Source organism: Apus apus, chromosome 9, assembly GCF_020740795.1.
Source record: "Apus apus isolate bApuApu2 chromosome 9, bApuApu2.pri.cur, whole genome shotgun sequence".
NCBI classification, from domain to species: Eukaryota; Metazoa; Chordata; class Aves; order Apodiformes; family Apodidae; genus Apus; species Apus apus.
The window spans coordinates 16,087,020-16,108,598 of NC_067290.1; the positions used below are offsets into that span (position 1 = coordinate 16,087,020).

At 37.8% G+C, this 21,579-nt stretch overlaps 1 protein-coding gene across 1 annotated transcript in view; it reads right to left on the minus strand.

Moving 5' to 3' along the window:
- Nucleotides 1-21,579, minus strand: part of SUCLG2 (succinate-CoA ligase GDP-forming subunit beta) — a 119,889-nt gene that overhangs the window by 37,135 nt on the left and 61,175 nt on the right. The window contains exons 7-9 of the mRNA XM_051627586.1: nucleotides 21,044-21,140; nucleotides 15,246-15,407; nucleotides 13,627-13,769 (exon numbers count right to left, since the gene is read on the minus strand). Of these exons, the coding sequence (XP_051483546.1) occupies nucleotides 13,627-13,769; nucleotides 15,246-15,407; nucleotides 21,044-21,140 (402 nt within the window). The remainder of the gene's footprint in view (nucleotides 1-13,626; nucleotides 13,770-15,245; nucleotides 15,408-21,043; nucleotides 21,141-21,579) is intronic.

Sequence of the window (21,579 nt, forward strand, 5' to 3'; positions counted from 1 at the left end):
GTCAAAGTTGCTGCTTTGATTTTGAAAGGTAAGTATGAATAATGCAGCTTTGGTGACTAGCTCCTGATCGTGAGCACTACTGAGTGCTCTGTGGTAAAACACATTGATTGAACTCAGCTAGACTACCAAATAAATGAAATATCAAGTCAGGTGTCAAATGAAGGGTGGAAGAGCACAGCATATTTGATCATTAATCACGGTGAACTGAAGAAAATCCCTCTCTGGCTTTAATGCTTAATTCTTTTTTTTTTCTGAGGACATTAAATATGTAAATATATTCACACACACAAAATTCATTTTTTTCTTGGATCTAATTCAAAACTCCCAGTATACAGACTACCTGTGATTTATGAAATGAAGAAAGGAAGCCTGTTGTAGTCAGAGCTCAAATCTAGTCATAGGCCAACAACAACTGCATAATTTTGGTGGTTTTTTTTTGCTGGGCAGTTTCACACCAGGTGACTTTTATATATAAATCATCACCCCCATCCACAATATCAAATTAATTTTCCTTAATGGGTCATATTCCTTTTGGAGAAGATTATGCTGAGCAACATATGACCAGAGAGTAGTTTCACTGAACTCAGTAGGAGCACTAGAAGATGGACACATTGTACAGTGCTAGAAAGAACATGAGAGTCTGGTGTGAACAAGGGACCAATGGTAGGTGTGAAGGACTGAAGCTTATCTAGATCAGCACTGTCCTTCAGGAACTACTCATCTGACCTAGAAACATGCCAGTTCAGGCAGCCAATTTATCTTTTTACAGGTTTAGTCTCCTGCCAATGTAGCTCCTTGAGCGTGTTCACTGTGGTGCCGGATGAGTGTGGGCGCCAGTGGAGGGAAGCAGGGTGTGACCATGGAAGTGCCAGCTCTCATGCACTAAAACTGCCCCAGACGTGACTCCTTGCCAGGTCCAACTGCTGATACCACAAGTGGAGGAAGGAAGTCCTTTGGTAAAAAGCATAATACTGCAGTGGTCAGTAGGGAAATTCTGTTCAGCTGGTAAGGGGGAATCCTGAACCCATCTGCTTCTCATACTTAAATGCAACAGGCTTTGAGCATTATTAAGTGAGTTAAGTGAATGTTGCTGATATGTAGGCATCATCTTTGCTTAAATTGCTTTTATTTTATCTTTTAAGTTCAATTACTTCCATAGTCTGCCTGACGAAGCAAAAACAAAAATGGATTTGAGATTCTAAGTAACATACACAAAAAACTCAAAACAACTGTATAGAGCCCCATGGAAGTTTTGATTAAAGGCAAATCCTTCACAATTCAGAGAGCACATACTGAATCAATGGTTGAAGAGAAAAACCTCCAGGGAGCAGCAGGAACTAAATTCTGATAAGGTTTCTGTGACTTTCCAGCAAATAGTAATTTGCTCTTTTATATTTCTTCAATGAGAAGTCAAGCATTGCAGTCCCAAACCTTTAAATCAAATGATTTGCTGGGCATCAGGCATTCAGCTTTCACCACCTACTGTAAAATATCAACTTGGCACATTCATTCTTTTCTACCCAAAAATTGAGTCTTTTTTTTTTCTCCTGTTCCAGGCCTGTCACAGTATTCTGGGAAGTTGACTTAATCAAGATTTAGTTAAGAAAAAAGATCCTCAGCCTTTTCAAGTTTTAATCTTGTCTACATGACATAAGCATGTATGGGATCTATATTCTGAATGAGCTGCTTTCACTCTTTTCAACTATTGTCACTATTAATTCCAAATCTACCACACACAAGAGCCATTCACAATGTACATGAAGGTTTCTGCTTTAATCAGAAAGTTGGCATTACTCTGTCAAAGGACAGAGCTTTATGTTAATTTTTGCTAAACGACCATCTCAGTTGGATCCTGTCTGTAAGTACAGCCAAACCTGGTCAAGCTGGCACAATGGAGATATTGTTCCCTTTTCTGCTAAAGTGAATACTGGCTTACATGGTCTGCCCAAATATCATCCACTTAAAAAGGCAATTTTATGGCACTATTGGTAGGACTGATGTGTTGCTTACACCAAGGCCCTGCAGAGGTTCTTGGTGGGAGGAGGAGAGTGCTCTGCCATGGCACCTACTCCTGGTTGCTCCTCTGACCTGGGCAGCTTGAGGGCACGAGCAGAGCACCCTGTCCCTGTGCTCACAGGGAGTGCACATGGGATGCTCTTCAGCTCTTTGGCTGCTCAGGCTTACCCTTCAATAACTAGAAATGGTTTCTAAAGTACAGCAACATTCAACACTGCCCACAAAATGGTTGTGCAAACATGCACACAGCTTGCTTAAGAGCAGCAATCACAGATACACATGCAGACACTCAAGCACACACGTTGCCATTTACATCTCACTGTGGCAAATGGCATGTATAAACTAAGGGAAAATAATCTGGTTTTCTTTCCCCCCTACTTTTTTGATGTGCAAAATATGCATAAATCATAAAAGAATAGGAAAAGATATTTTTAAGCCATAGCAGATAATTCTAGGAGAAAATGGTATTGTATAGGCAATGAATTGTCTTTTTTATTCATTAGGAAAACATTAAATAGTGCAGTACCTGCTCCACTCTGCAAAACAGAACACATTTTATAACAATCTGCAGCAACTAAGGCTGCCTATTCTTGATCAACTCCTCTAATTGCTTGAAAAAAATCTGGAAAATATTTGCTTCTTTTTTTTTTTTTTCCCCCTGCTGAAAAACTCTGAATAATTTGGCTATTTTCATCAATATCTTTTCTTATTCAAATATAAATTAAATACATTCTCCTGACTGGGAATATAGAGTGCATCCTGCTCCAAAACCAAAGTTTACATACTATAGAAAAATACCTTCCCCAACTCAACACTAAAAAAGAGGGAAGGGGGGGAAAAAAGCAGGCCTGCACAGTGGAACACAGAAAATATCATCTAAAAAATCCCATTTCCATAGAAGTGGGTGGATAATCTAGCAGAGGTTTTTCTTAAAAGGATGTCAATGAATTTAAAAGCTACATTTTTGCCAGACTTGCACATTATTCTTGATCATATCACCATGGCAGTCATTGCAGATGGCATATGGGATTAATATTAATAGGTTAGAACAAGATCACCTCTCATAATCTATTTCCTATATTAGGATGCAAGCCAGAGCACAAGTGTCACAGCAGAGATGAATGCAACATTTGTATTTATTCATGCAATTCTCCTTTCTTGCCCATTAACCATGTCACTGAACCTTACATCCCTTTGTCAGCCTGGAGCCAAAAAATTCATTTTAAGAAACTGCTTTTTTTGGTTTGCTTTTTAAGTACAGACATCTCTTTATTCTAAAAAATCTTAGCAAGATCAGGTCCTCTGTTCTTTTGTCTACAGAAAATACTATTATGATGGGAAAATGCTCACTCATTTTGTCTTGTTTTACCAGTTTTCCCCAAGTTGAGTCTTATTCTTTAACTAACCTATGCTCTGTCTGCCTGTGGTCCATCCTTCAAAGGTGCTTCTGAAATTATGGGTAAACCCAGCTGATATTAATTTCACTGTCAGAAGAAGAGCCTGTTTTAACCAGTACAAATGGCTAAAAGCACCTTCTTGAAATATACAGTTCATCATCTAGGCCTGCTTCTGTGAGGAACAGATGGAGGTGAGATGATTAAATTTCTTCATTTTGATGGAAAGAACAAACACAACACCTCAAACCACTTAAAAATAATGAATATTAAAATGTGATTTTTCTCCATAGGAGAGTTGAAGTAAGGACACCTACAACTTACTTCATTTTTCAACATACTATTTCCTACCTACAATATCAAAGATTTGTCTTTTATTCTCCTGTAAATAAGCTAGACAGATAATCTATACATAGATTTGTAATAAATTACCCATCTCACCAAGATTATTATCAAATTGAGATTCCTAATTTTCTTTTCCCTTTTCATCCCCACTTATTGTGAAATGAGTCATTTAAATTTTCAAAATTTCATCAATTTGAAAGTATAGTAAAGGATTAAACACTTTTCTGATGTATTGTGTGTGCCATTTCCTTTTACTAGGCAATACTAAGACCCACAAAGATAACTGCACAGAATCTTGCAGATGCTGGATATGACACCAGCCATTTGGCAGCTAGCAGGGATGCTGGCAAGGTCTTCAAGATGGAGATTTACTGCCTGTACCCATCATTCTTCCTTTTAGGCCCCAGTTTGGAGGGAGAGGGGTAATACTACACTGTGACAGTGCAGGAGACATGGACAGTCCCATAACCATTATCATGTACTTGTCTTAAACACTTTCCATGGCAGGCTCAGCCATGCTGGCTCCTCAGTAGATACCTCAGAGAAGTCCACGTTCTCCAGTCCCAAGCACTAATGAACACAGAATCCAATTAAAAATCCTTTATCAGTCTGATCATTAATCAAATGTACTTCCAAACAAGCAGGAAGATGTTACAAGGCTTGACCACAGGGCAGCTGTCTCAGGAGGGTGAGGCAGATTGTCTTCTGAGGAAATGGAAGGGTCTGCTCCTCTGTCCCTACTCTAGGAAGGAAACCACTACAGGGAGGGTAATGGGCACACAAACATTTTGAATTCCATTCAATCCTAACAGCCCCATTTTCATTGTGGTTCTTTCACAAATTTTTCATCATTTACTTTCTAAGGAAACATTTGTGGTTTTTCCTTTTTCCACCACAAAGGAGGTGATCACAAAATCTCTGCACGTTTCCCTCGTGTTTAGTAAGTTTATTTTTATATCCAGTTTTTAAGATTCATAATGGGCAACTCTAAAATGCCAAAAGGCCTTCAACTTGTCAGTGCCTACAAATAATGGCAGATTGATGTTAAAGTATATTTACATATTAATTACTTTGGACTCAATACTACACATGCTCTTGAAAAATACATCACTTTTGATTATAAATTAAGTCAATTCAACCATGTATTTTAAATGCATAATTGTCTTCACATTTTTATAAATATTCAAAATATGCTATCAGTCTCTAAAAATGATTCAATGCAATGAAAGAAAGCCTTTATGATACCTTAAGTGCTCTAGAAGATGACTAGTCATTTCACATTAACTCCTGCAAAACTATAAAGACACATTAGAAGAAATCCTTGTTAAAGTTCTATTAGTCTATATTTTCCCATCAGTGTAATGCTAATAAAAATGTAGGCAAGGTCCTAAATTGCTCCTATAAACTCAAATCCTACCATATCTATAAAAGAGCCACAAGCTGCTCCAAAACCCTTGGTTAAAAGCAAAATATTTGTACAAATTTCTGAGGCAGAAAATACAACAATCCTTTGTCAAATCTTCTCAGCTTTACAAGATGTTTCTGTACTCTAATGGGTCTTTTCTGCCTGTACAAACTGTCATCCTATGGTAGCAATCTTAAACTTCCAGAAACTTTGAAAGCCAGAGCATTATTGTCCATACAAAATTGCTAATCAATTTAGGTTTAGGGCTCTTCTCTGAAAGAGGAGTAGAAACCTCCAGTCCATTCATCAGCCTCAAGGCAGGATCAACTCTTCCTGAAACACTCTGGATACATTTTTGTTTAGCTAGTTCTTCAAAACTTGTGATGCTGGATAGCCTGTAAGTTCCTACAATAAGCTGCTGTAAGACCTTTTCTGCTGAGCAATTTTTGGAACAGCTAACAAATTTCTATGCTGCATTTAAACCTTACTACTCTTTGTCTTACCAAGGCAGACATTGACCTGCAACACTGGAAAACTACCCAGGTTAACTGAAGGTCTCCTTCACCTTTTTATGTCTGGTTCCTCTTTCAACACTTGAATATTTTGTACATTTTAAATAAGGAAAGGATGGAGTCTCCCTATGCATTTACACACTCTCAAGGCAAAAAGGGCTCTCTACATGTTAAGATGATATAGTAAGATCTGGCTTCCAAAACCTATGTGGTATATTTCAATGATTGACTAGACATCATTTTACTCAAGTGTCAAAATTGAAACACAAAACCAACAGGTTTATTGATCAGGACTTTCCTTTTAAAAAAATAATATTTCACTTCTAATAAAAAGGGAAAATGCTGAGTACAAAACCACCAGGAGGACAGGGCTATGCAAGAAGCAGCAAAGGAACAGTGAGAACTTTGATCATTTCCACAGTGCTGAATTTCATTAATGGACTACACAATTTTTGATCAGTGTTGAGAGCAGTCACCAGAGGTAGGTGAGTATTATAACCCATGGTTCACACAGATGGGGAAAACCAGAGCAGTCAAAGCCTGACCTTTCAAAAGCATCCACTAAATTCAGTGTCCCCATTTTCAGACACCCAGCTGGGGCTATAAAGGGCCGTGCAGAGTTGTGAACATTGGACTTGCACTTAGCACTGGTGAAACTCTACATTAGAACACACAGATATTTTTCCCTACAACAACTTTTCAGCTACAGCCTTTGGAGAACTCAAAGCAGTGTATGATGCTTCACCCTCTTGTGTGAATCAGAAAAACACATAAGGCATAAAGATTTTTCATGATGTGTAAAGAAGAGTTGGGTCTAAAGGGGGTATGATATTTGAATGAGAAAGCACAAAGATTTCTAATGATTGTGTGAGAACAAGGTTCCTCTGAATGATCTGAAATGACATGCAATCTGGCAATTCAAACAAAGCCAGTGCTAGCACTCTATTACATGTCCATAACTGAAAGCTATTTACATTTCTATTTTTTTTTGCCTTCAACATTGTATGCACACTGACATGGGCTGCATGTGGGACAGGAAAGGTTTTGTGATCCTACTGATGCATGACTTTGCATTATCGTAACACTGAGAAATCCACTACTGACAGTCAGTTAGATGTGGGATATGTGAGAGAAACCATTCACCACCAGCCTGAGCTCTAGCTGGGATGAGGCTCACTATCACAACTGATGTGGCCACTTTCAATTTTCTATTTTTAAAACCCCTACACACGATTTGTTATTTCTGACTTTTAAAGATTAATAATCTCCTTCTCACTCTCCAAAACACCCTCTTCTCAGTCTGTGCACAACTTCCAAGACTAACAGCAATAACAACCATCCTCATCAATGGGCAAAAGCAGCCCTAGAAGAACATACAATGAGTTGGTTCTTTGTTTCTGGATGTTGCCTTCGATGTTCAAGCTGCAACTCTTCCTCTTAGTCGAGACAGACTTGATAGCTTTGACTGACTGGCATGACTAATACTGCACCAGACATTCTGCAGATTACATTACAAAGCTGTGCAGACTGCCTGCACTCAGGACTTGGATGCCAGCATTATTTTTATTTGATGTGCTTGTAACATCTCTGTGTCCAATCCTGGATCAGAAACACCATGTGACAACATTCTCCTCTTCTTCTGCCACTCTCTTGTCTCCCAGACTGTTTGAAACGAAGCCTCAGAGGCCAGGCTGCAGGGGATAATTGGTTGGGAACAGAAGAGGCACCTGGCAACTCCTAAGAAGCTCATCTGCCAAAACTCCTTTTTGGCTCAGGTTTGTAACCCACAAGCTAAACACCAGGCACAGACTCACTGCAGAGACAGGTTTTTGCACAACTATCAGGACAAAACCCTCAGCTATACAGTCAAGCCTAGTGAGAAACCATACTTGAAAGAGCATTTGCCCCTAAAACTGGAAGCAGGTCCTTGTTTGAAGTTGCAGAGTGAGAGCAAACAATCCAGTAAAATGCTGACATAGTTCCTACACTCCAAACTGCCTGAATGTTTGCAGACTTTCTTGAACGGTCTTCCTGAACTAGCTCACCCAATTCTGAATTAATTCACCCAAAATAAAGAACAGGGAAATTATACAAGGTAAAATTATTTTTATTTCTTATATCTGAGAAAAAAGTATCCCAAATGTTTCTTCTTAGTATGTTATCCCTTCTGTTGCCACATCATGGGCTGCAGTATTAAGAAAACCAACAGTAAAAATCCCTCAGGCCAAAAGGATAAACTGGTGATAAAAATGTCTTCTATAATGAGGATGGATAAACAGTATTACTTTCACAGCAAGCACAGCTGGAAAAAAAAGTGAATTGCAAAATTATAATGTAATGATACCCTCTTTCAGATTTCTTTTCACTCTCAGATGCCTGGAAAATAAAAGCCCCCAAACCTCTTCTTCACACACAACTTAATGGCAAGACACACCAATGCACGTACTTTGCCCATCACTGGGGTGGACAGAAAGATGTGTCTGACATAAGCAAACAGGCAAAGTGACAGGAATAAGAATGTCTGTTCACTATGAATAAAATAATAGTTTGAATTTGGACTAAAGAATAGCTAAAGGAAAAAATAAATTAAGTTTTGTGTGTGTTTGATATTAATTACTCCCTAGATATGAGTTCACAGATGTCAATAAGGAATATTTTTTCCAGAGAGATGTTTGTCGACCTGTCAATACTATTTTGCTTATATGACAACCAACACTTGTTAACATCAATTGAATTGATAAGTCTTTAGTCATATCACTAATGACAGGTTTCAAAACAGGCTGTCAAAAGAGTTTTAGAGGGAAAAGGAGAACAGGAGAAACAAACAATCTTGGCCTTTAGCTGCCCATATTTCAGTGTTACTTTCTGTTAGGAATCAACTGTTAAGTTCAGGACTAGAGACAAACCTGCTTGCAGCTTAGTTTGCTTTACTCTTATTTCTGTATTTTAGCTTTTGTTAGGGAGACAGAACAACAAGGGAAAGGGATGGGGTGTAGCCAAAAACCTGAGGAAAGACTCTATAATCCTGGGTCACATCTCAAGTACACACACCTTCTATGCCAGCATTAATGGGCACCTCCCCTATACCAGTAACCTACACAGTATTATTTTTATTTTATCAAGACAGCATAGCAGAAAAATGTAGGGGAGGGATGTGACACGCTTCAGATTTTGGTAAGATCCTTCTGGCTTTTGCCTCATTCTAGTCTCTAAATACATCTCACCAAGAGCCTGGTGAGCTCACCAAGACCTCTGATACTCACTAGGGTCTACAAAGCCACCATTCAGCCAGCCTGACATCTGAAACTTGATGTTGACTCTCTCTGAAACATGTATAAAAAAGCTGGGAGAAAAACCTGTAGGAATTTAGGAGAGTCAGATACACAGTAAAACTCCAAGCCAAAGCAGAGGGCTGAGATGGCAACCAAACTCTAGTGCACTGGACAGCAGATTTATTGAAAAGATTGCTTTGTTCAGCTTTAGCCTTTCCAAAACCTTGCTGAAGCTTGCAAATAGTAATATGGTAAACATAACAGTCCAGTTCTTCAACATGAATAAAAATAAGCACCTGTCAAACTTGACAGGGATGTGAGAGTACTCGAGGATGAGGACTTCAGTGAGTACGCCTGCAACAGCACTTCATACATGCAGGGGAGAGCCAAGCATCACTCAGAACCTCTGAAATGCTGAAGGAAACCACCTCTTCTACTTGACTGTGGGACAAAGAGGAGCAGTGAAACAGCTTGAACACCCAGAAGAACCTATTTCCCCTTTCCTGTTACTACCTGAAAGAACGGACGATGGTTCATTTTCTGCCAAAGCAAACACACAAGACAGACCAGAAGCACACAGAAACAAGACAGTCAGGAAGGAGGAAAAGAAAGAAAAAAAAAAAGATTCTGGAATTTAGATAGTGAAAAGAAAGGAGTTGAGAACCATTGCAATGATCTGTCTGACCTAGGAAGCATTGGATATGGCAGAGTGCAAACAAGACCAGCAGAGTATATAAGGGTCATTGACTCCAGAGGCAGCACTTCCAGCCTAAAACCAGTGGGTAATCTTTTGCAACAAAACCTTTTGCAACAAAACTTTTTTTTTTTTTTTTTAGAAAAAAAAGGCAAAAAGAAAAACAAAACTAAAAAAAGAATTACAGGCACTGACAACAGCTAGCTGAAACCAGCAGCAAACCAGCCAAGATCTTCATTTTTCTCAAAAACAATATCTGCAGCTTCACTAAATGAAATCATGGCACACCTGTATTCTTTTGCTTTAATACAAAATGGACATTTTTAAGACAACTAAATAAAGAAAAAGAGATCTATTTCAAAGAGCAGTCGAACATTTCCTTCTGGAAGATTTCTTCTCTTGCAATTCCTTTAACACTACCAGTGCCTATTTCAGGGCAACTAAAAGATAGTGCTTCTTCATATTACAGCCCTGCAGACTTTTTCTTTGTTTGTTTAGTCATTCCTCAGAGGCTTGGAGTTGTTTGGAGACATTTATAACAATTAATTGCTTCTCAAGTTGCCAAGAGCAAATTTTTATCTTCTCAAACAGGGTAAGAATCAGGTTAAAGATTACAGGGGAAATGACTGACCAGATAAAAACTGTGAATGCTGAATTAGCCACAACGACCCTTGGGATTGAAATCCTACTATTAGTTAAAGAAAGAAAGGATTCATTCAATTCTCTTACTGTGTATTAGTGAGTTAAAGCACATGGTGTATGATGAGAAGAAAGAACAGACACTGATTATCTTTTCTAAACAGAATTAAATAAAATATGAAATGTTTATTTTTAATAGCTAATAAACATATTAATATTCAACTGCAGAGCAGTAATTACAACATGGGCTTTGATGTTAGGCTGGTATAACTGCCAGGGCTGCCACAGTCTCCTGTTACGTGATGGGTTAGCAGCAAATCTTCACTAATCCTAATTTAATCTCACACATATCATTTGTCAGTTGCCATTAACAGAAGTTTTTTACCTCATGTCATGTGGGACTGAAACGGTATTGCTGATGCTCACAATGACAAAAATTAAGGCAAAATCAGTCAAATTGAAAGGGCTGAGAAGTTCAGAAGTGATTCACTTTTACTTGACAAACCTCTAGGGATAAGAGCTGTGGTATGACTGGTCACAGGCAGGGCTAGGCTCAAAAGAACTCATGTTAATAAATTAAAAATGGGCATCAGCAGTAAACCTCAGGAAAAACCTCCATGTTTTTGGCCAGCAATGCTGTCACTTATGTACATGCATCCAAATCTGCTCTCCATTCCCTGGAGCAGACAGCTTTCAAAAGGACCCTTTCAAAAGGACTCTTTCCCCTGCACCATAAGAAATAACTGAGTCCAATGGGACCCTAAGCAGTCATCCTCCCTTTTCTCCGCCCCCACCTCCCCCTGGAGTGCAATAAAGAGACCAGGCAAAAGAGAAATGCAATGGAGCTGTTCTGTGATTCTTCCTGTGAATGGAGATGATCAGAAAAGGCATTCAAAATGAAGACAGGAGGCAACAATTAATGAGGAATGAGTTGTGTTGCATTAAGGCTAAATCATTGATCATCTTTGGCCAGCCAAAGCCAGGAAGAGCAAGGATACATAAAGGACAGTTCCAGGTCCTTTCCATGCCATCACTTTGCCCCGCTGGCTCAATGAGCATAGCTAACTTGACCAGCCCTGGTGTGAGCAGCTAGTGTTAAGCAGTAATATATATGCAGAATATACAATAGAAGGAAGTTATATTTACAAGTCAAACGTTGGGCAGGCAGATGTTATTTGGCTGAGAGCTACTGAAATGCCTTTTTGTTTTAAAATTGTTAAAACTCGGTAAGTTTCATCACCAAAATTAATACCTGCTGTTCGTGCTGCAGCAGATAGAAGAACCTATTTAGCATAGTGATAATCAGCTACGTTGTGTATCTAAGACTTTACTGCACCTGCTTATCCAGCACTAAAGAAGTTTCAGAACTAAATTACATCTCAGACAGAGCTTGATCATCATACAAAGCACGCACTGCGGAACAACTCAAACACATACAAATCTTAGTGCAATGTCCTGAGAATAGCTAAAACTCACACAAATGAAGACTAGCATAGCAGTGTTTACTAGCATCAGAAAAAGAAGGAAACTTAGCAGGTTTTCTAGCATGAATCTCAAGTCCCAGCCTGCTTCCCTTCTGCCCCAGGTAATATATCTTGCTTCTCTACCTCTCCATGGTTATGTTCTTTTAAGCATGTTAATGACTTGAAGCTTGTAAGATCATTAAGTAGAAGGAGACAACCAGTTCACTTCCTGTGGCTCTTGGGAGGAACATAAACCTAGACCTCTACAAACAAAAGGTCAGCATGACCCTGGTCTACGGGAGCACAAAAAGATCCAGGAAGAATGTTTTAAATATTCCAGATGATTCTGTTTGGTACAGTGGAGCTGTCAGGGTATTATGTGCTTTAAAACATGCAAGAAGAGTTACAACTGCAGAGAGCTTACAATATGAAGTAGGCCTGTGCTTATTTTGTACTGTAAATTTTCTTCCTGATTCTGCCTTGAAATTTTGCTGCAAACAAATTTTGCTGGTCCTCTATTTTAAAACCCGCAACACTTTGTCACTTACTGCTGCACAAGGTGCACAATTACAGCAATGCTATTGTCACAGGAAAGTGGCATTTAGAGGAGCCAATATCACATACACAATGATCATGAGGAAAACAGATGGAAGCACAGAAAAAAAAGAGGCAAAGGAGATAAAGCCAGATCCACAAAAAAAAAGCAAGGTGTTGAAACTGGGACTTCAGCAGAGGTGCTTAGGTGCAGGAGATGGAGAAAATAATTGTAGAATGTGTGGGGTTGAAAGGGACCTTAAAGGTCATCTAGTCCAGCCCCCCTGCAGTGCACAGGGATGCTTTTGAGGAGATCAGGTTGCTCAGAGCCTCATCAAGCCTGACCTTGAATGTTCCCAGGAAAGCGACCTCCACCACTTCTCTAGCCAACCTTTTCCAGTGCTTCACCACCCTCATAGTAAAGAACTTCTTGATATCCAGTCACAATCTACCCTGCTCTAGTTTAAGACCATTGCCCCTCATCCTATCACTACATGCTTTTGCAATCAGTCCCTTCCCAGCTTTCCAAATCAAAGTCCTTTGACAGATTTTCATCAGTAAAAATATCTACAGCAACTTCAGTTCTGGCAACACACAAAAGCATAATTCTGCTTTGGCAGGATGGTTGGCTGGCACCTCCCCAGTGCCTATGCTTGATCAATATTGTCTCAGTAGATATTCTACTTCTGCCTGCAAAGGGGACCAACGACCTCAGCAAGCCAACATGCATCTCTAGAAATAACTTCTGCTCAATACACACAGACTAATGTCTTCTCCTATTGTTCAAACAGAAAAGAGCAACTGCACCTCCATCTGCAAAAGGGAGTGTCAGGATGTAACAGGCTACGATTCCAGCCTCTGGATGTTAAACAGACTACTCACCTGCAGTGCAGAATCACGTATTTTAGAAAATTTGAGCTTAAGCCAGCACAAATTAGCCTCCAGTATTAGCTAATTCCTTAATTTCTATTTTCCTTCTCACTGTACCGTGGCAATAACCTGTTAGGAATGATATTTGAAATATCTACAGCTCTCCACAAACTCCACTTTAGGAGCCAGGTGTTCAAAGTCCAGCATTGCCATGCCCAGCATTACCACATCTGCACTCCTGTGCTGAGCTGCCTTGAGAAAGCACCCACGTAAGACCAATCAAGCCTGAGTGTGGATCAGGAGCTGACAAATCAGCCCAGTGGTTTCCAGTAAAAACATCTCCCTCCTGGATCTCCCTTTTAGTAGCTCATCCTCCATGTTCACACCATTATCTGTAATTTTCAGCACACTATTCATATTCCTGTAACACAGCTGTATTGCTGCGTGGGGAAGCTTCTGGTCCCAAACCCAACTTTTTGTACCTTTGGATCAGCAGTCAGGAGCTTGAATGCTTGATATACTTGTGCTTCTTTCACACCTCCACCGAGATCCAAGAAGTTGGCTGGTTTTCCACCGTTCAAGGATATTATATCACATGTTGCCATTGCAAGTCCAGCTCCATTGACTGTAATTGCAAACATAAAGTGCTTAGATTTCCCATAAAAGTATGTCAGATTTGTGAAAAATCTTTAAACACATTAGCACAACCACATAAAGTGTCTCAAATGTTACATAAATACTTATTTCTAGATACATGAGGGATATTTCAAGGATATTCAATGCACCAAATAATTCTAAGTGTGGTGCATACACACTAAAGTTTAGATTTCTTTATCAAATTTAGGAATGGATCAGTTCTAGGACTTAGGCAAGCACCTTCCCTTCAGCATGTATAAAAACTGGCATGGTAACTGGGGAAATGCAAAAGCTTCTCATTTACAATCAAATGAGAGACAAAAACTTGTAAGAATTGCAATCTCATGATGAGATGTGATGGACAGATTGGCTCCTTAGGCTCCTCTCCCATCACTGGGGTAGCAGAAGATGATGCTTTGTATTACTGTAAAACAGACAATAAAATTTTTGGAGACAATATCAGGTGCTCCTGAAACTGCCTTTTCTTTTGTGTTTGCACCAGTCTAGAAGCATTCCCATGAGCATGAACATCCTCTAATCTGAGAATAACGGATGTGAATTTTTCATCCCCAGTAAGTTGCTCCTGCTGGACACAATAAGGCTTCTGTGTCACCTCATCAGCTCTATCTTCTACTTAAAAAATAAAATAAAACTGCATTGTTGCCAATTATTGTTTGGGGTATTTTTGTCTTCTTAAAATTGAGATTAAAATCAACTGCAACACATTATCAGTGTCTTCTAGATTTTTGCATTCAGAACATATCTAAGCAATGGAAATACTGGACATTTTCTAAAACCAGGCATTTCACCAAGCTGAGATAAAATGACTAATTCAATTAGATTAATAATAAAACATTGTACTGCTTAAAAGAATTCGTACAGAATGAAAATTATTTAGAGCATTGCTGACATTTTTACTTATCTCTCCTAAACACAAAAGTAATTTTTACAGAAACTTCAGGAACATAAGAAACTGGTATTTTCCTTTTAACAACCAAGCAGCTTCTTCAGCAGCTTTCCTTAAAGGGAAATGGAATTCAATATTTGATTGTAAAGGGAAATATCCTGCTTTTATACACACTTTTTTCAGTGTCTTCTGAGTAATACAGTCTCATTTTTGAAAATTAATGATCAAATCTTGATGACTTTTCTTGTTCTGTTTTAATTACTGGAAAGACCAATGACATCAGCTTCAAAATTCAGAACATGGACACCCCACGGGCTTCTCCCTTAGCCAGTCTGCTGACTTCACACAAGTCCTGCTTGTCTGCTGCTGTGGCCTTCACCACAGTTTCAACACCATTTTATTTTCATTCCTGCAAGAACTTGTGGACAGACGAACAATCTGAGCAAAACAGACTGAAATACCATCAGGGTGGATTGAATGTCAGAATGTAAACAAAGTCTACACACTAAACAAGTATGAATTTTTCTTCAAATGTCTTTTGGATTTATTTGTTCTTACCAAAGCAAGCAATATTTCCATCCAGTCCTATATATTTTAAGTCATATTTGGCAGCTTCATTCTCTATAGGCTCATTTTCAGACTTGTCATCCATGGCAAATATTTCTTTTTGCCTAAATTCTGCATTGTCATCAAAGTTTATCTTGGCATCAAAGCAAACAACTACAGAAAAAAAATATAAAACAACATAAAGACCTTTAGACATTCCAGTTAGTCAGAGCTTCTGAAATATTACACCAACCTACAGTAGCAGGGAGGGGAGAAGGTGGCTTAGGGACTGATGCTGCTTCCAGCATAAGATCAGCTCAAGTTCTAGCATTGAGCCTAGTAGAGAAGGGTAAGTTTTCCTCAAATCCTTTATTGACAAAAGGTTCAGCAAGCAACTCTGAACTAGTGTCATGTGCCTTTGTCAAAGGACAATCTTCTATGTTGGTTTTAAGCAAAGTTCCCATAAGTGACGAAGGAAGTTTTTGTGATGTAGAGAGGTGCTCTGCAGTAATTTCATAAGAGAGTTTACTTTTAGTATTTGGAAAGTGTGAAAGATATAACAAGTAACAGGTTAACAATCCAAAGTAATGTTTGGTAACAAGCACTAATTTATAGCTGAGCAATAAAAAATGCTTTCCCTAGTCATATTGTTAATTTATAATGTTTATAGCTATATAACCACTATTTCCTCAAAGATCTAAATTAAAAAAAATAAAACTAAATTAAAATTTAAAAAAAAAACACGTTTAAGCCAATGCACATTAAAAATGATCAAAATATTACTTTTAAACAAGAACTTAAGAAGTAAATACAACACGTTGTCAATGTCACCATCCACTGTGTTTGTAAAAACAAATCAAAAAGTAGTTAAACCTGACTACTTTAAAAAATAGATCCTAAAGATTAGCCAGTAGACATAATATTAACATAGAAGCAAACAGTAAAAGAAATGCATGTAGAGTGAACTGGTTATTTTCCCATTTCCTGACTTACTATTTCTATGGGTTGCATAAGCCAACACCACATTAGTTTAGTATGTTCTAAGTAAATATAAGATTATATACTTATATCATTAAGTAATTTGATTTGTGCTTTATCCAGACAATAATTACTGATCGAATTATAATTGATTTCTCAATTCAAAGCAAGCAGATTTAAGTGCCTTTAAATGCTTCATCCAGAAAAAAAATAAAAATAAAAATAAATCAAGAAGATGCTCTTTCTGCTGTGTTTTGATTCATATTGGCATTGAAACACATACATGGTATGTTTGCACCTGCTTATGAGCATTGTACAGATCTCTGCAACTACAGGCCAATTACAATTAAGATGACAGTTTTTAGTCTGTGACATAGTTGCCCACCAATTAAAATAACTAATCACACAATCTTTTTTGTTTGACAAATACCTCTCTTTTTCTCTTTTATTTTTTTTTTAATATACAATTGCTTAGGAGAAAATATCTAAACAAATAGCAAAAAACCCCCACATTTACACAAATAGAAGAGTTTCAGTTTAAAGTCTTGATATGTATTGGGTTTTCTTGTTTTGGATTTCTGGTGTTGTTGGCATTTTTGTGGTTTTTCTAAATACATTTGTTTTGTAACCAATACCAGATGAAATGAAAACAGGATCAAATTTAGATTCAGTTACTGTGGTTTCCAAAAACTATTCATGAGTGTTTGTGTGTAATAAATTTCTCTTGGAAGAGTCTAGATCTTACTTGGTCAACCATCATGAGGGAGAAATGCCTGAAGATCATAATATGATTTCCTGTACTAAAGCTGCTTTAATTCTTTTTTAATAATGAACTAAAACCTGTACCAGTTTCCTTCTTCAAGCTTTCAGTTCCTTAAATTTGCTAAAACAACTCAAAGCTAGAGAAGAACTGCAGTTTCAGAGCTCTGTTTACCTTAGACATGAACATTCTCAATGTCATATTAATTGAATCTCATTTCTACAGAACATTCCTCTTTAACAAGGCCATGCTGTACAAAATAGCATGAAAAACACCTATTAATACCATTTTCACCATCAAAAGCACATTGCTACATGCATGCTGGATTATACAAATGAATTTTTATTCTAAACAAATATCAAAGAAAGCTCCAACACTTGTATTCAGGGAGTAGTTCTGTTGTTTTTGCTAGCAGTAAAGGATTTTTGTCATCTGCCAAGTCAACAGCTTACACTGAGAGCAAACAAAACAAAGGAACCCAAAGAGATTGGTTGCTACAGGCTTCTGACCAAATACTGTTAACAAAGAATTTGCTAGAAAATTAAACAAAAGAAAATACATATGACAGTGTATTTTCTAATGGAAATTCACACCAGAGAAAAACAGAAAGCACAGTGAGGAAGAAATACATCTTAACTGTTACTTTGACCACAATTTCTGTCTTCATATGGAGACTAATATTTTATCATTAGAAATAATTATATTAAGCTACTCAAAATTATTTTAGCCGTTTGTTTTATCTTTATTCTTCTCAAAGACACTTCACATAGATGAATTACTAGCAAAAAAGAAACAAGCACAGGAAAACTCCTCTGTATGTCTGCTAGTGAGATGGTTTTCAAATCTTGAAACCCACTCTGTTTCTGCTCCTCAACTTCTTGGATGCAAAAACACATCGGGAAAAACCTCCAAGAAAATGGCATAAAACTCCTACCATGCCTCACCTTAAGCCCTGATCACTAAATATGTACAGACATTCCAGAAATCTAAGCTGGCATCTTATCCAAATCAGCCTCATTTTTCCCAAGGTGCCACCTCACAGTACTCCAGCAAGGATGCAAAGTTAAAATCACCATAATTCTTTAGGACCTTTTAGGACCAGATGACTCTCCTTTCATTTCCAACTGCCTTTTTTTTCCACTTGACTACCATTTTCCCTTCTGTGTTGAGGGAGGAACAGCCAAATGTGTCCTCAGCACCTCAAAGATGCCCCTAGTCTGTTATCTGGCAGTGCTGCCTCTGCCTTTATGTACTTCCTTCTCACTCTCTATACTATGCCTACAGTGCCCACTCACTAACACCCAAGACATAACTTAAGGTCTTCCTTGTAGGATTATATGTCAGAGGTTTTGCAGATACTGAATTTTGTCCATTGCTCTGCCAAAATAGCAGAATAGTAGAGTGCTTCTGCACTAGTTATCTGAGCTAGTTTTGAACCAGCATGCGTGACAAACAGAACAGGCCAGCCCTGGCACAGGGAGATCACCCCAAGCTCACTTCTCTGCCTGACAGAAGGAAATTGTCAAAGAAGGAAATTGTCCCCATTTCTGACATTTGACTGAGCAAAAGGACCACAGGGTTCCTTCCCCACTGCCCTGTATGTGTTAAAGTATCTTGGCCAATTATTCTACTAAAAAAAAAGTATTTCAACAAGTTGTGAAGAAGGAAATTTTGATTTATAATATCGGTGGTCTTCAACCCACAAAATAAACCCACTAAGTACAGCAGTCATAGCAGACAAACCTACCAAAGAATTTATTTGGAAGTGAACATCATCATCTGCAGCAAAGTTCCAGCAGTTTTTGGTGCTCCTATTTTAAAGGTCCCATTCATCCTCAAAAGGTCAAAAGTGTCATGTGTTGCACATTGCTAGGACTTGAAAAATCCAGACTATTCATTTTACACAGCCCTATTTCATTGGTCTGCTTTAACTTCAATGTGCAACACACAATAAAAATGTCCTCCCCACCTCATTCCCATCTGGGTTCATGAGACCAATGAATCTTTTTAAATGGCAGGAAAAAACAAAGGTCTATCCTGATCTGATGGCAAATTGCCCATGTCCATTTAAAATGCAGCCTAAGATAGAACTAGACTGGTCAACAACAGAGCTTTTTGTCTCTTTCCTCCAGCACACATTCCACAAATTGCATAAAAACTAAGGCAGCTAGAGTTAGTTGCTAAGATTTTGACTTACATTTATTAAGCTGAGGTTTACAAGGCAGAAAGTATTGATTCCATGTGCACATTATTATCGTTCAAATGAGCTGGAAATCTGAGCACACAGTGCTGTGAAAGATTCTCAAGTAACACGAATTAAAGCATTTGGTAGAAATTATTCTCATGAGGTAAACTCTGTCCAGAGAGAATTCTGTGGCAAGAATACAAAAAAAAAAAAACCAAACCCCAACCAAGAAGGAATTTGCAAAGCAGAATGCATACACTGAGATTATAAATATGTTCCTCTAACTTAGCTTAACCTGAAATTAGCTCATTATATATACATAAAAATGGAATACATATTTGATTATTATTATCATTGTCTCTGAATTCTCCTAATGTATTTGAATAGACAGGATATTCCTTTTCGTATTTGTATAAAAAATGTCATTTTCCAATATGATATTTTAGTGTCATAGAGCCTATTTCATAACAAAGAGCAGCACCTTTCAAGATGCATTAATGATGTAGGGTAGAATTCATTTTACATCTTTTAGAGCTTTTCAGAGTTCTCTATCAGCAAAATTTTGCTTTTAAGCTGTGGACAATTTTCTGCCAAAGCTTTTGCATTTGGTTTGCTAATAAAAAGGGAAAAATCAGGCTGGACAACTGGAAGACACTGTCTAGTTTCTAGTCACAATTCAGCTTTTGAATTCCCAACCAAGTGAGCCAAAAATAAGGATTTTTAGTGAAAAGCAGTTTACAAACTGGCTGTGGGCACATAAAAAGTATTTTTAAAATGCTAATTTTTTCAGTTGGTACTGACTCCTATGAGAAACTTATGTTCTTAACTGACCTAGCAGTGATCTTTTTCCAAAAGTTTCCAGAACAGTAATTAAGCAGCCATATTTTAATGCCTGTTAAAATGAGTAAAAGCTTTTTCTTTTCATTTTTTAATACCCACTTTAATCTGTAGGTGTATCTTATAAAGTTGGTGCAAAGCTGGAGTGATCTTTCTTGGCAAAGATTGACAAAGAACACTCAAGAAACCCAATGCAAAGACTTCTCTCACCTCACAACCTGATACTGTGGGTAGGGACTTTCCTAGGAAGCCACTAATGCTTGTGAACCATGGGCTTTGAGAACCAATACTCAGCCAGCTCCCCCTGAGCTCCACAACTTCTCATCTTTATCCATTTAGATCAAAGGCCAGAAATTAAAAAGGAGGGGGCATCAATACTGTAAAATATTGGCACTGGAAATGAATACATGGTAAAAATGTTCTGCCATGACATGAAGCTTCGAGGTGGTAACTGTGATGATCCACCTGGATCTGCCCCGCTCTGTTTCAATACACTAAAGTGATCTTTAGTTCCTCTTCACTTTTTTGTCTAAGACAAAAATGGCAAATGGAAGGAAAGGTTTCTTAGCCCCATATTCATGGTGGAAGCAGATCAATTACCCTTTGTCTTCCCAAAGGATGTAGCCAAGTGTCAGTTCCAGCTGGAATTTTCTCTGTGCTCTAGTAGACTGCAGAGTCAAGCACTTGTTTTAACTTACCCATATGTTTACAAACATAAAACAACAGGGTTGTTGTTTTTTCCTCACAATCTCAGTACTTCCAGCAGCATTAACAACCCAAAACAAACCCAAGAAAACTCGACTTTGTATGAAGAGCAGAAGAGCTCACCAGGCATAACATGTAGAAGTCAATACTTCCAGGATTTGATTGAAATAACAAAAGGGATTGAAATATAAAATCTGCCATGGGAATATTTATGAATGTTGCTTAAATTACATTACAAGATGAAGTTAATGCAAAGCTGCTGCTACAGCCTTCTATGCAATTTAATGTATAGTTTGCATAAATATAGCATTATAATGCATTCATTTGTTTCCTTCAGTTTCTTACCTTGCCCTTCTGGAGTTTCACCAAAGGGATTCACTTCAACCTGAGTGGCATCAATTTTCAAGAAAAGGTTATACAGCTTCTTAATTTGATCTGCTGCCTAAATTTGATCAAGTGATTCACAGAAAAATAGAAGTTAATGCAAAAGTAAACTATTACTGATTATTTTTAATGTATTAAATTGCACACTAGCTCTGGATAATTACTGCTTTTATTTCTGTTTTCTTAATCACATGTATATAGTATCTAAAATAGCTATAATGAAGCATTATGATACTGCATTACATTTAGTAAATGTGCATTTAAAGACTACATGAACTGAGATTTTCTACAAAATAAACAGCTCAATTATTATGACAAGTTTAATTTCAGAAGTGCCTAACAGTTCACAACCACGTATTCTCTGACCTGCTCGGATCTAAGTTGCATTCACTTTAATCAGTTGAAATTCAGAAACCATAAATCAGCATGTGCATATTAGTGCCTTTAGAAAATAACATATGTTTCTCCTTCCTGTATCATTCTGAAATGTTTTCTGG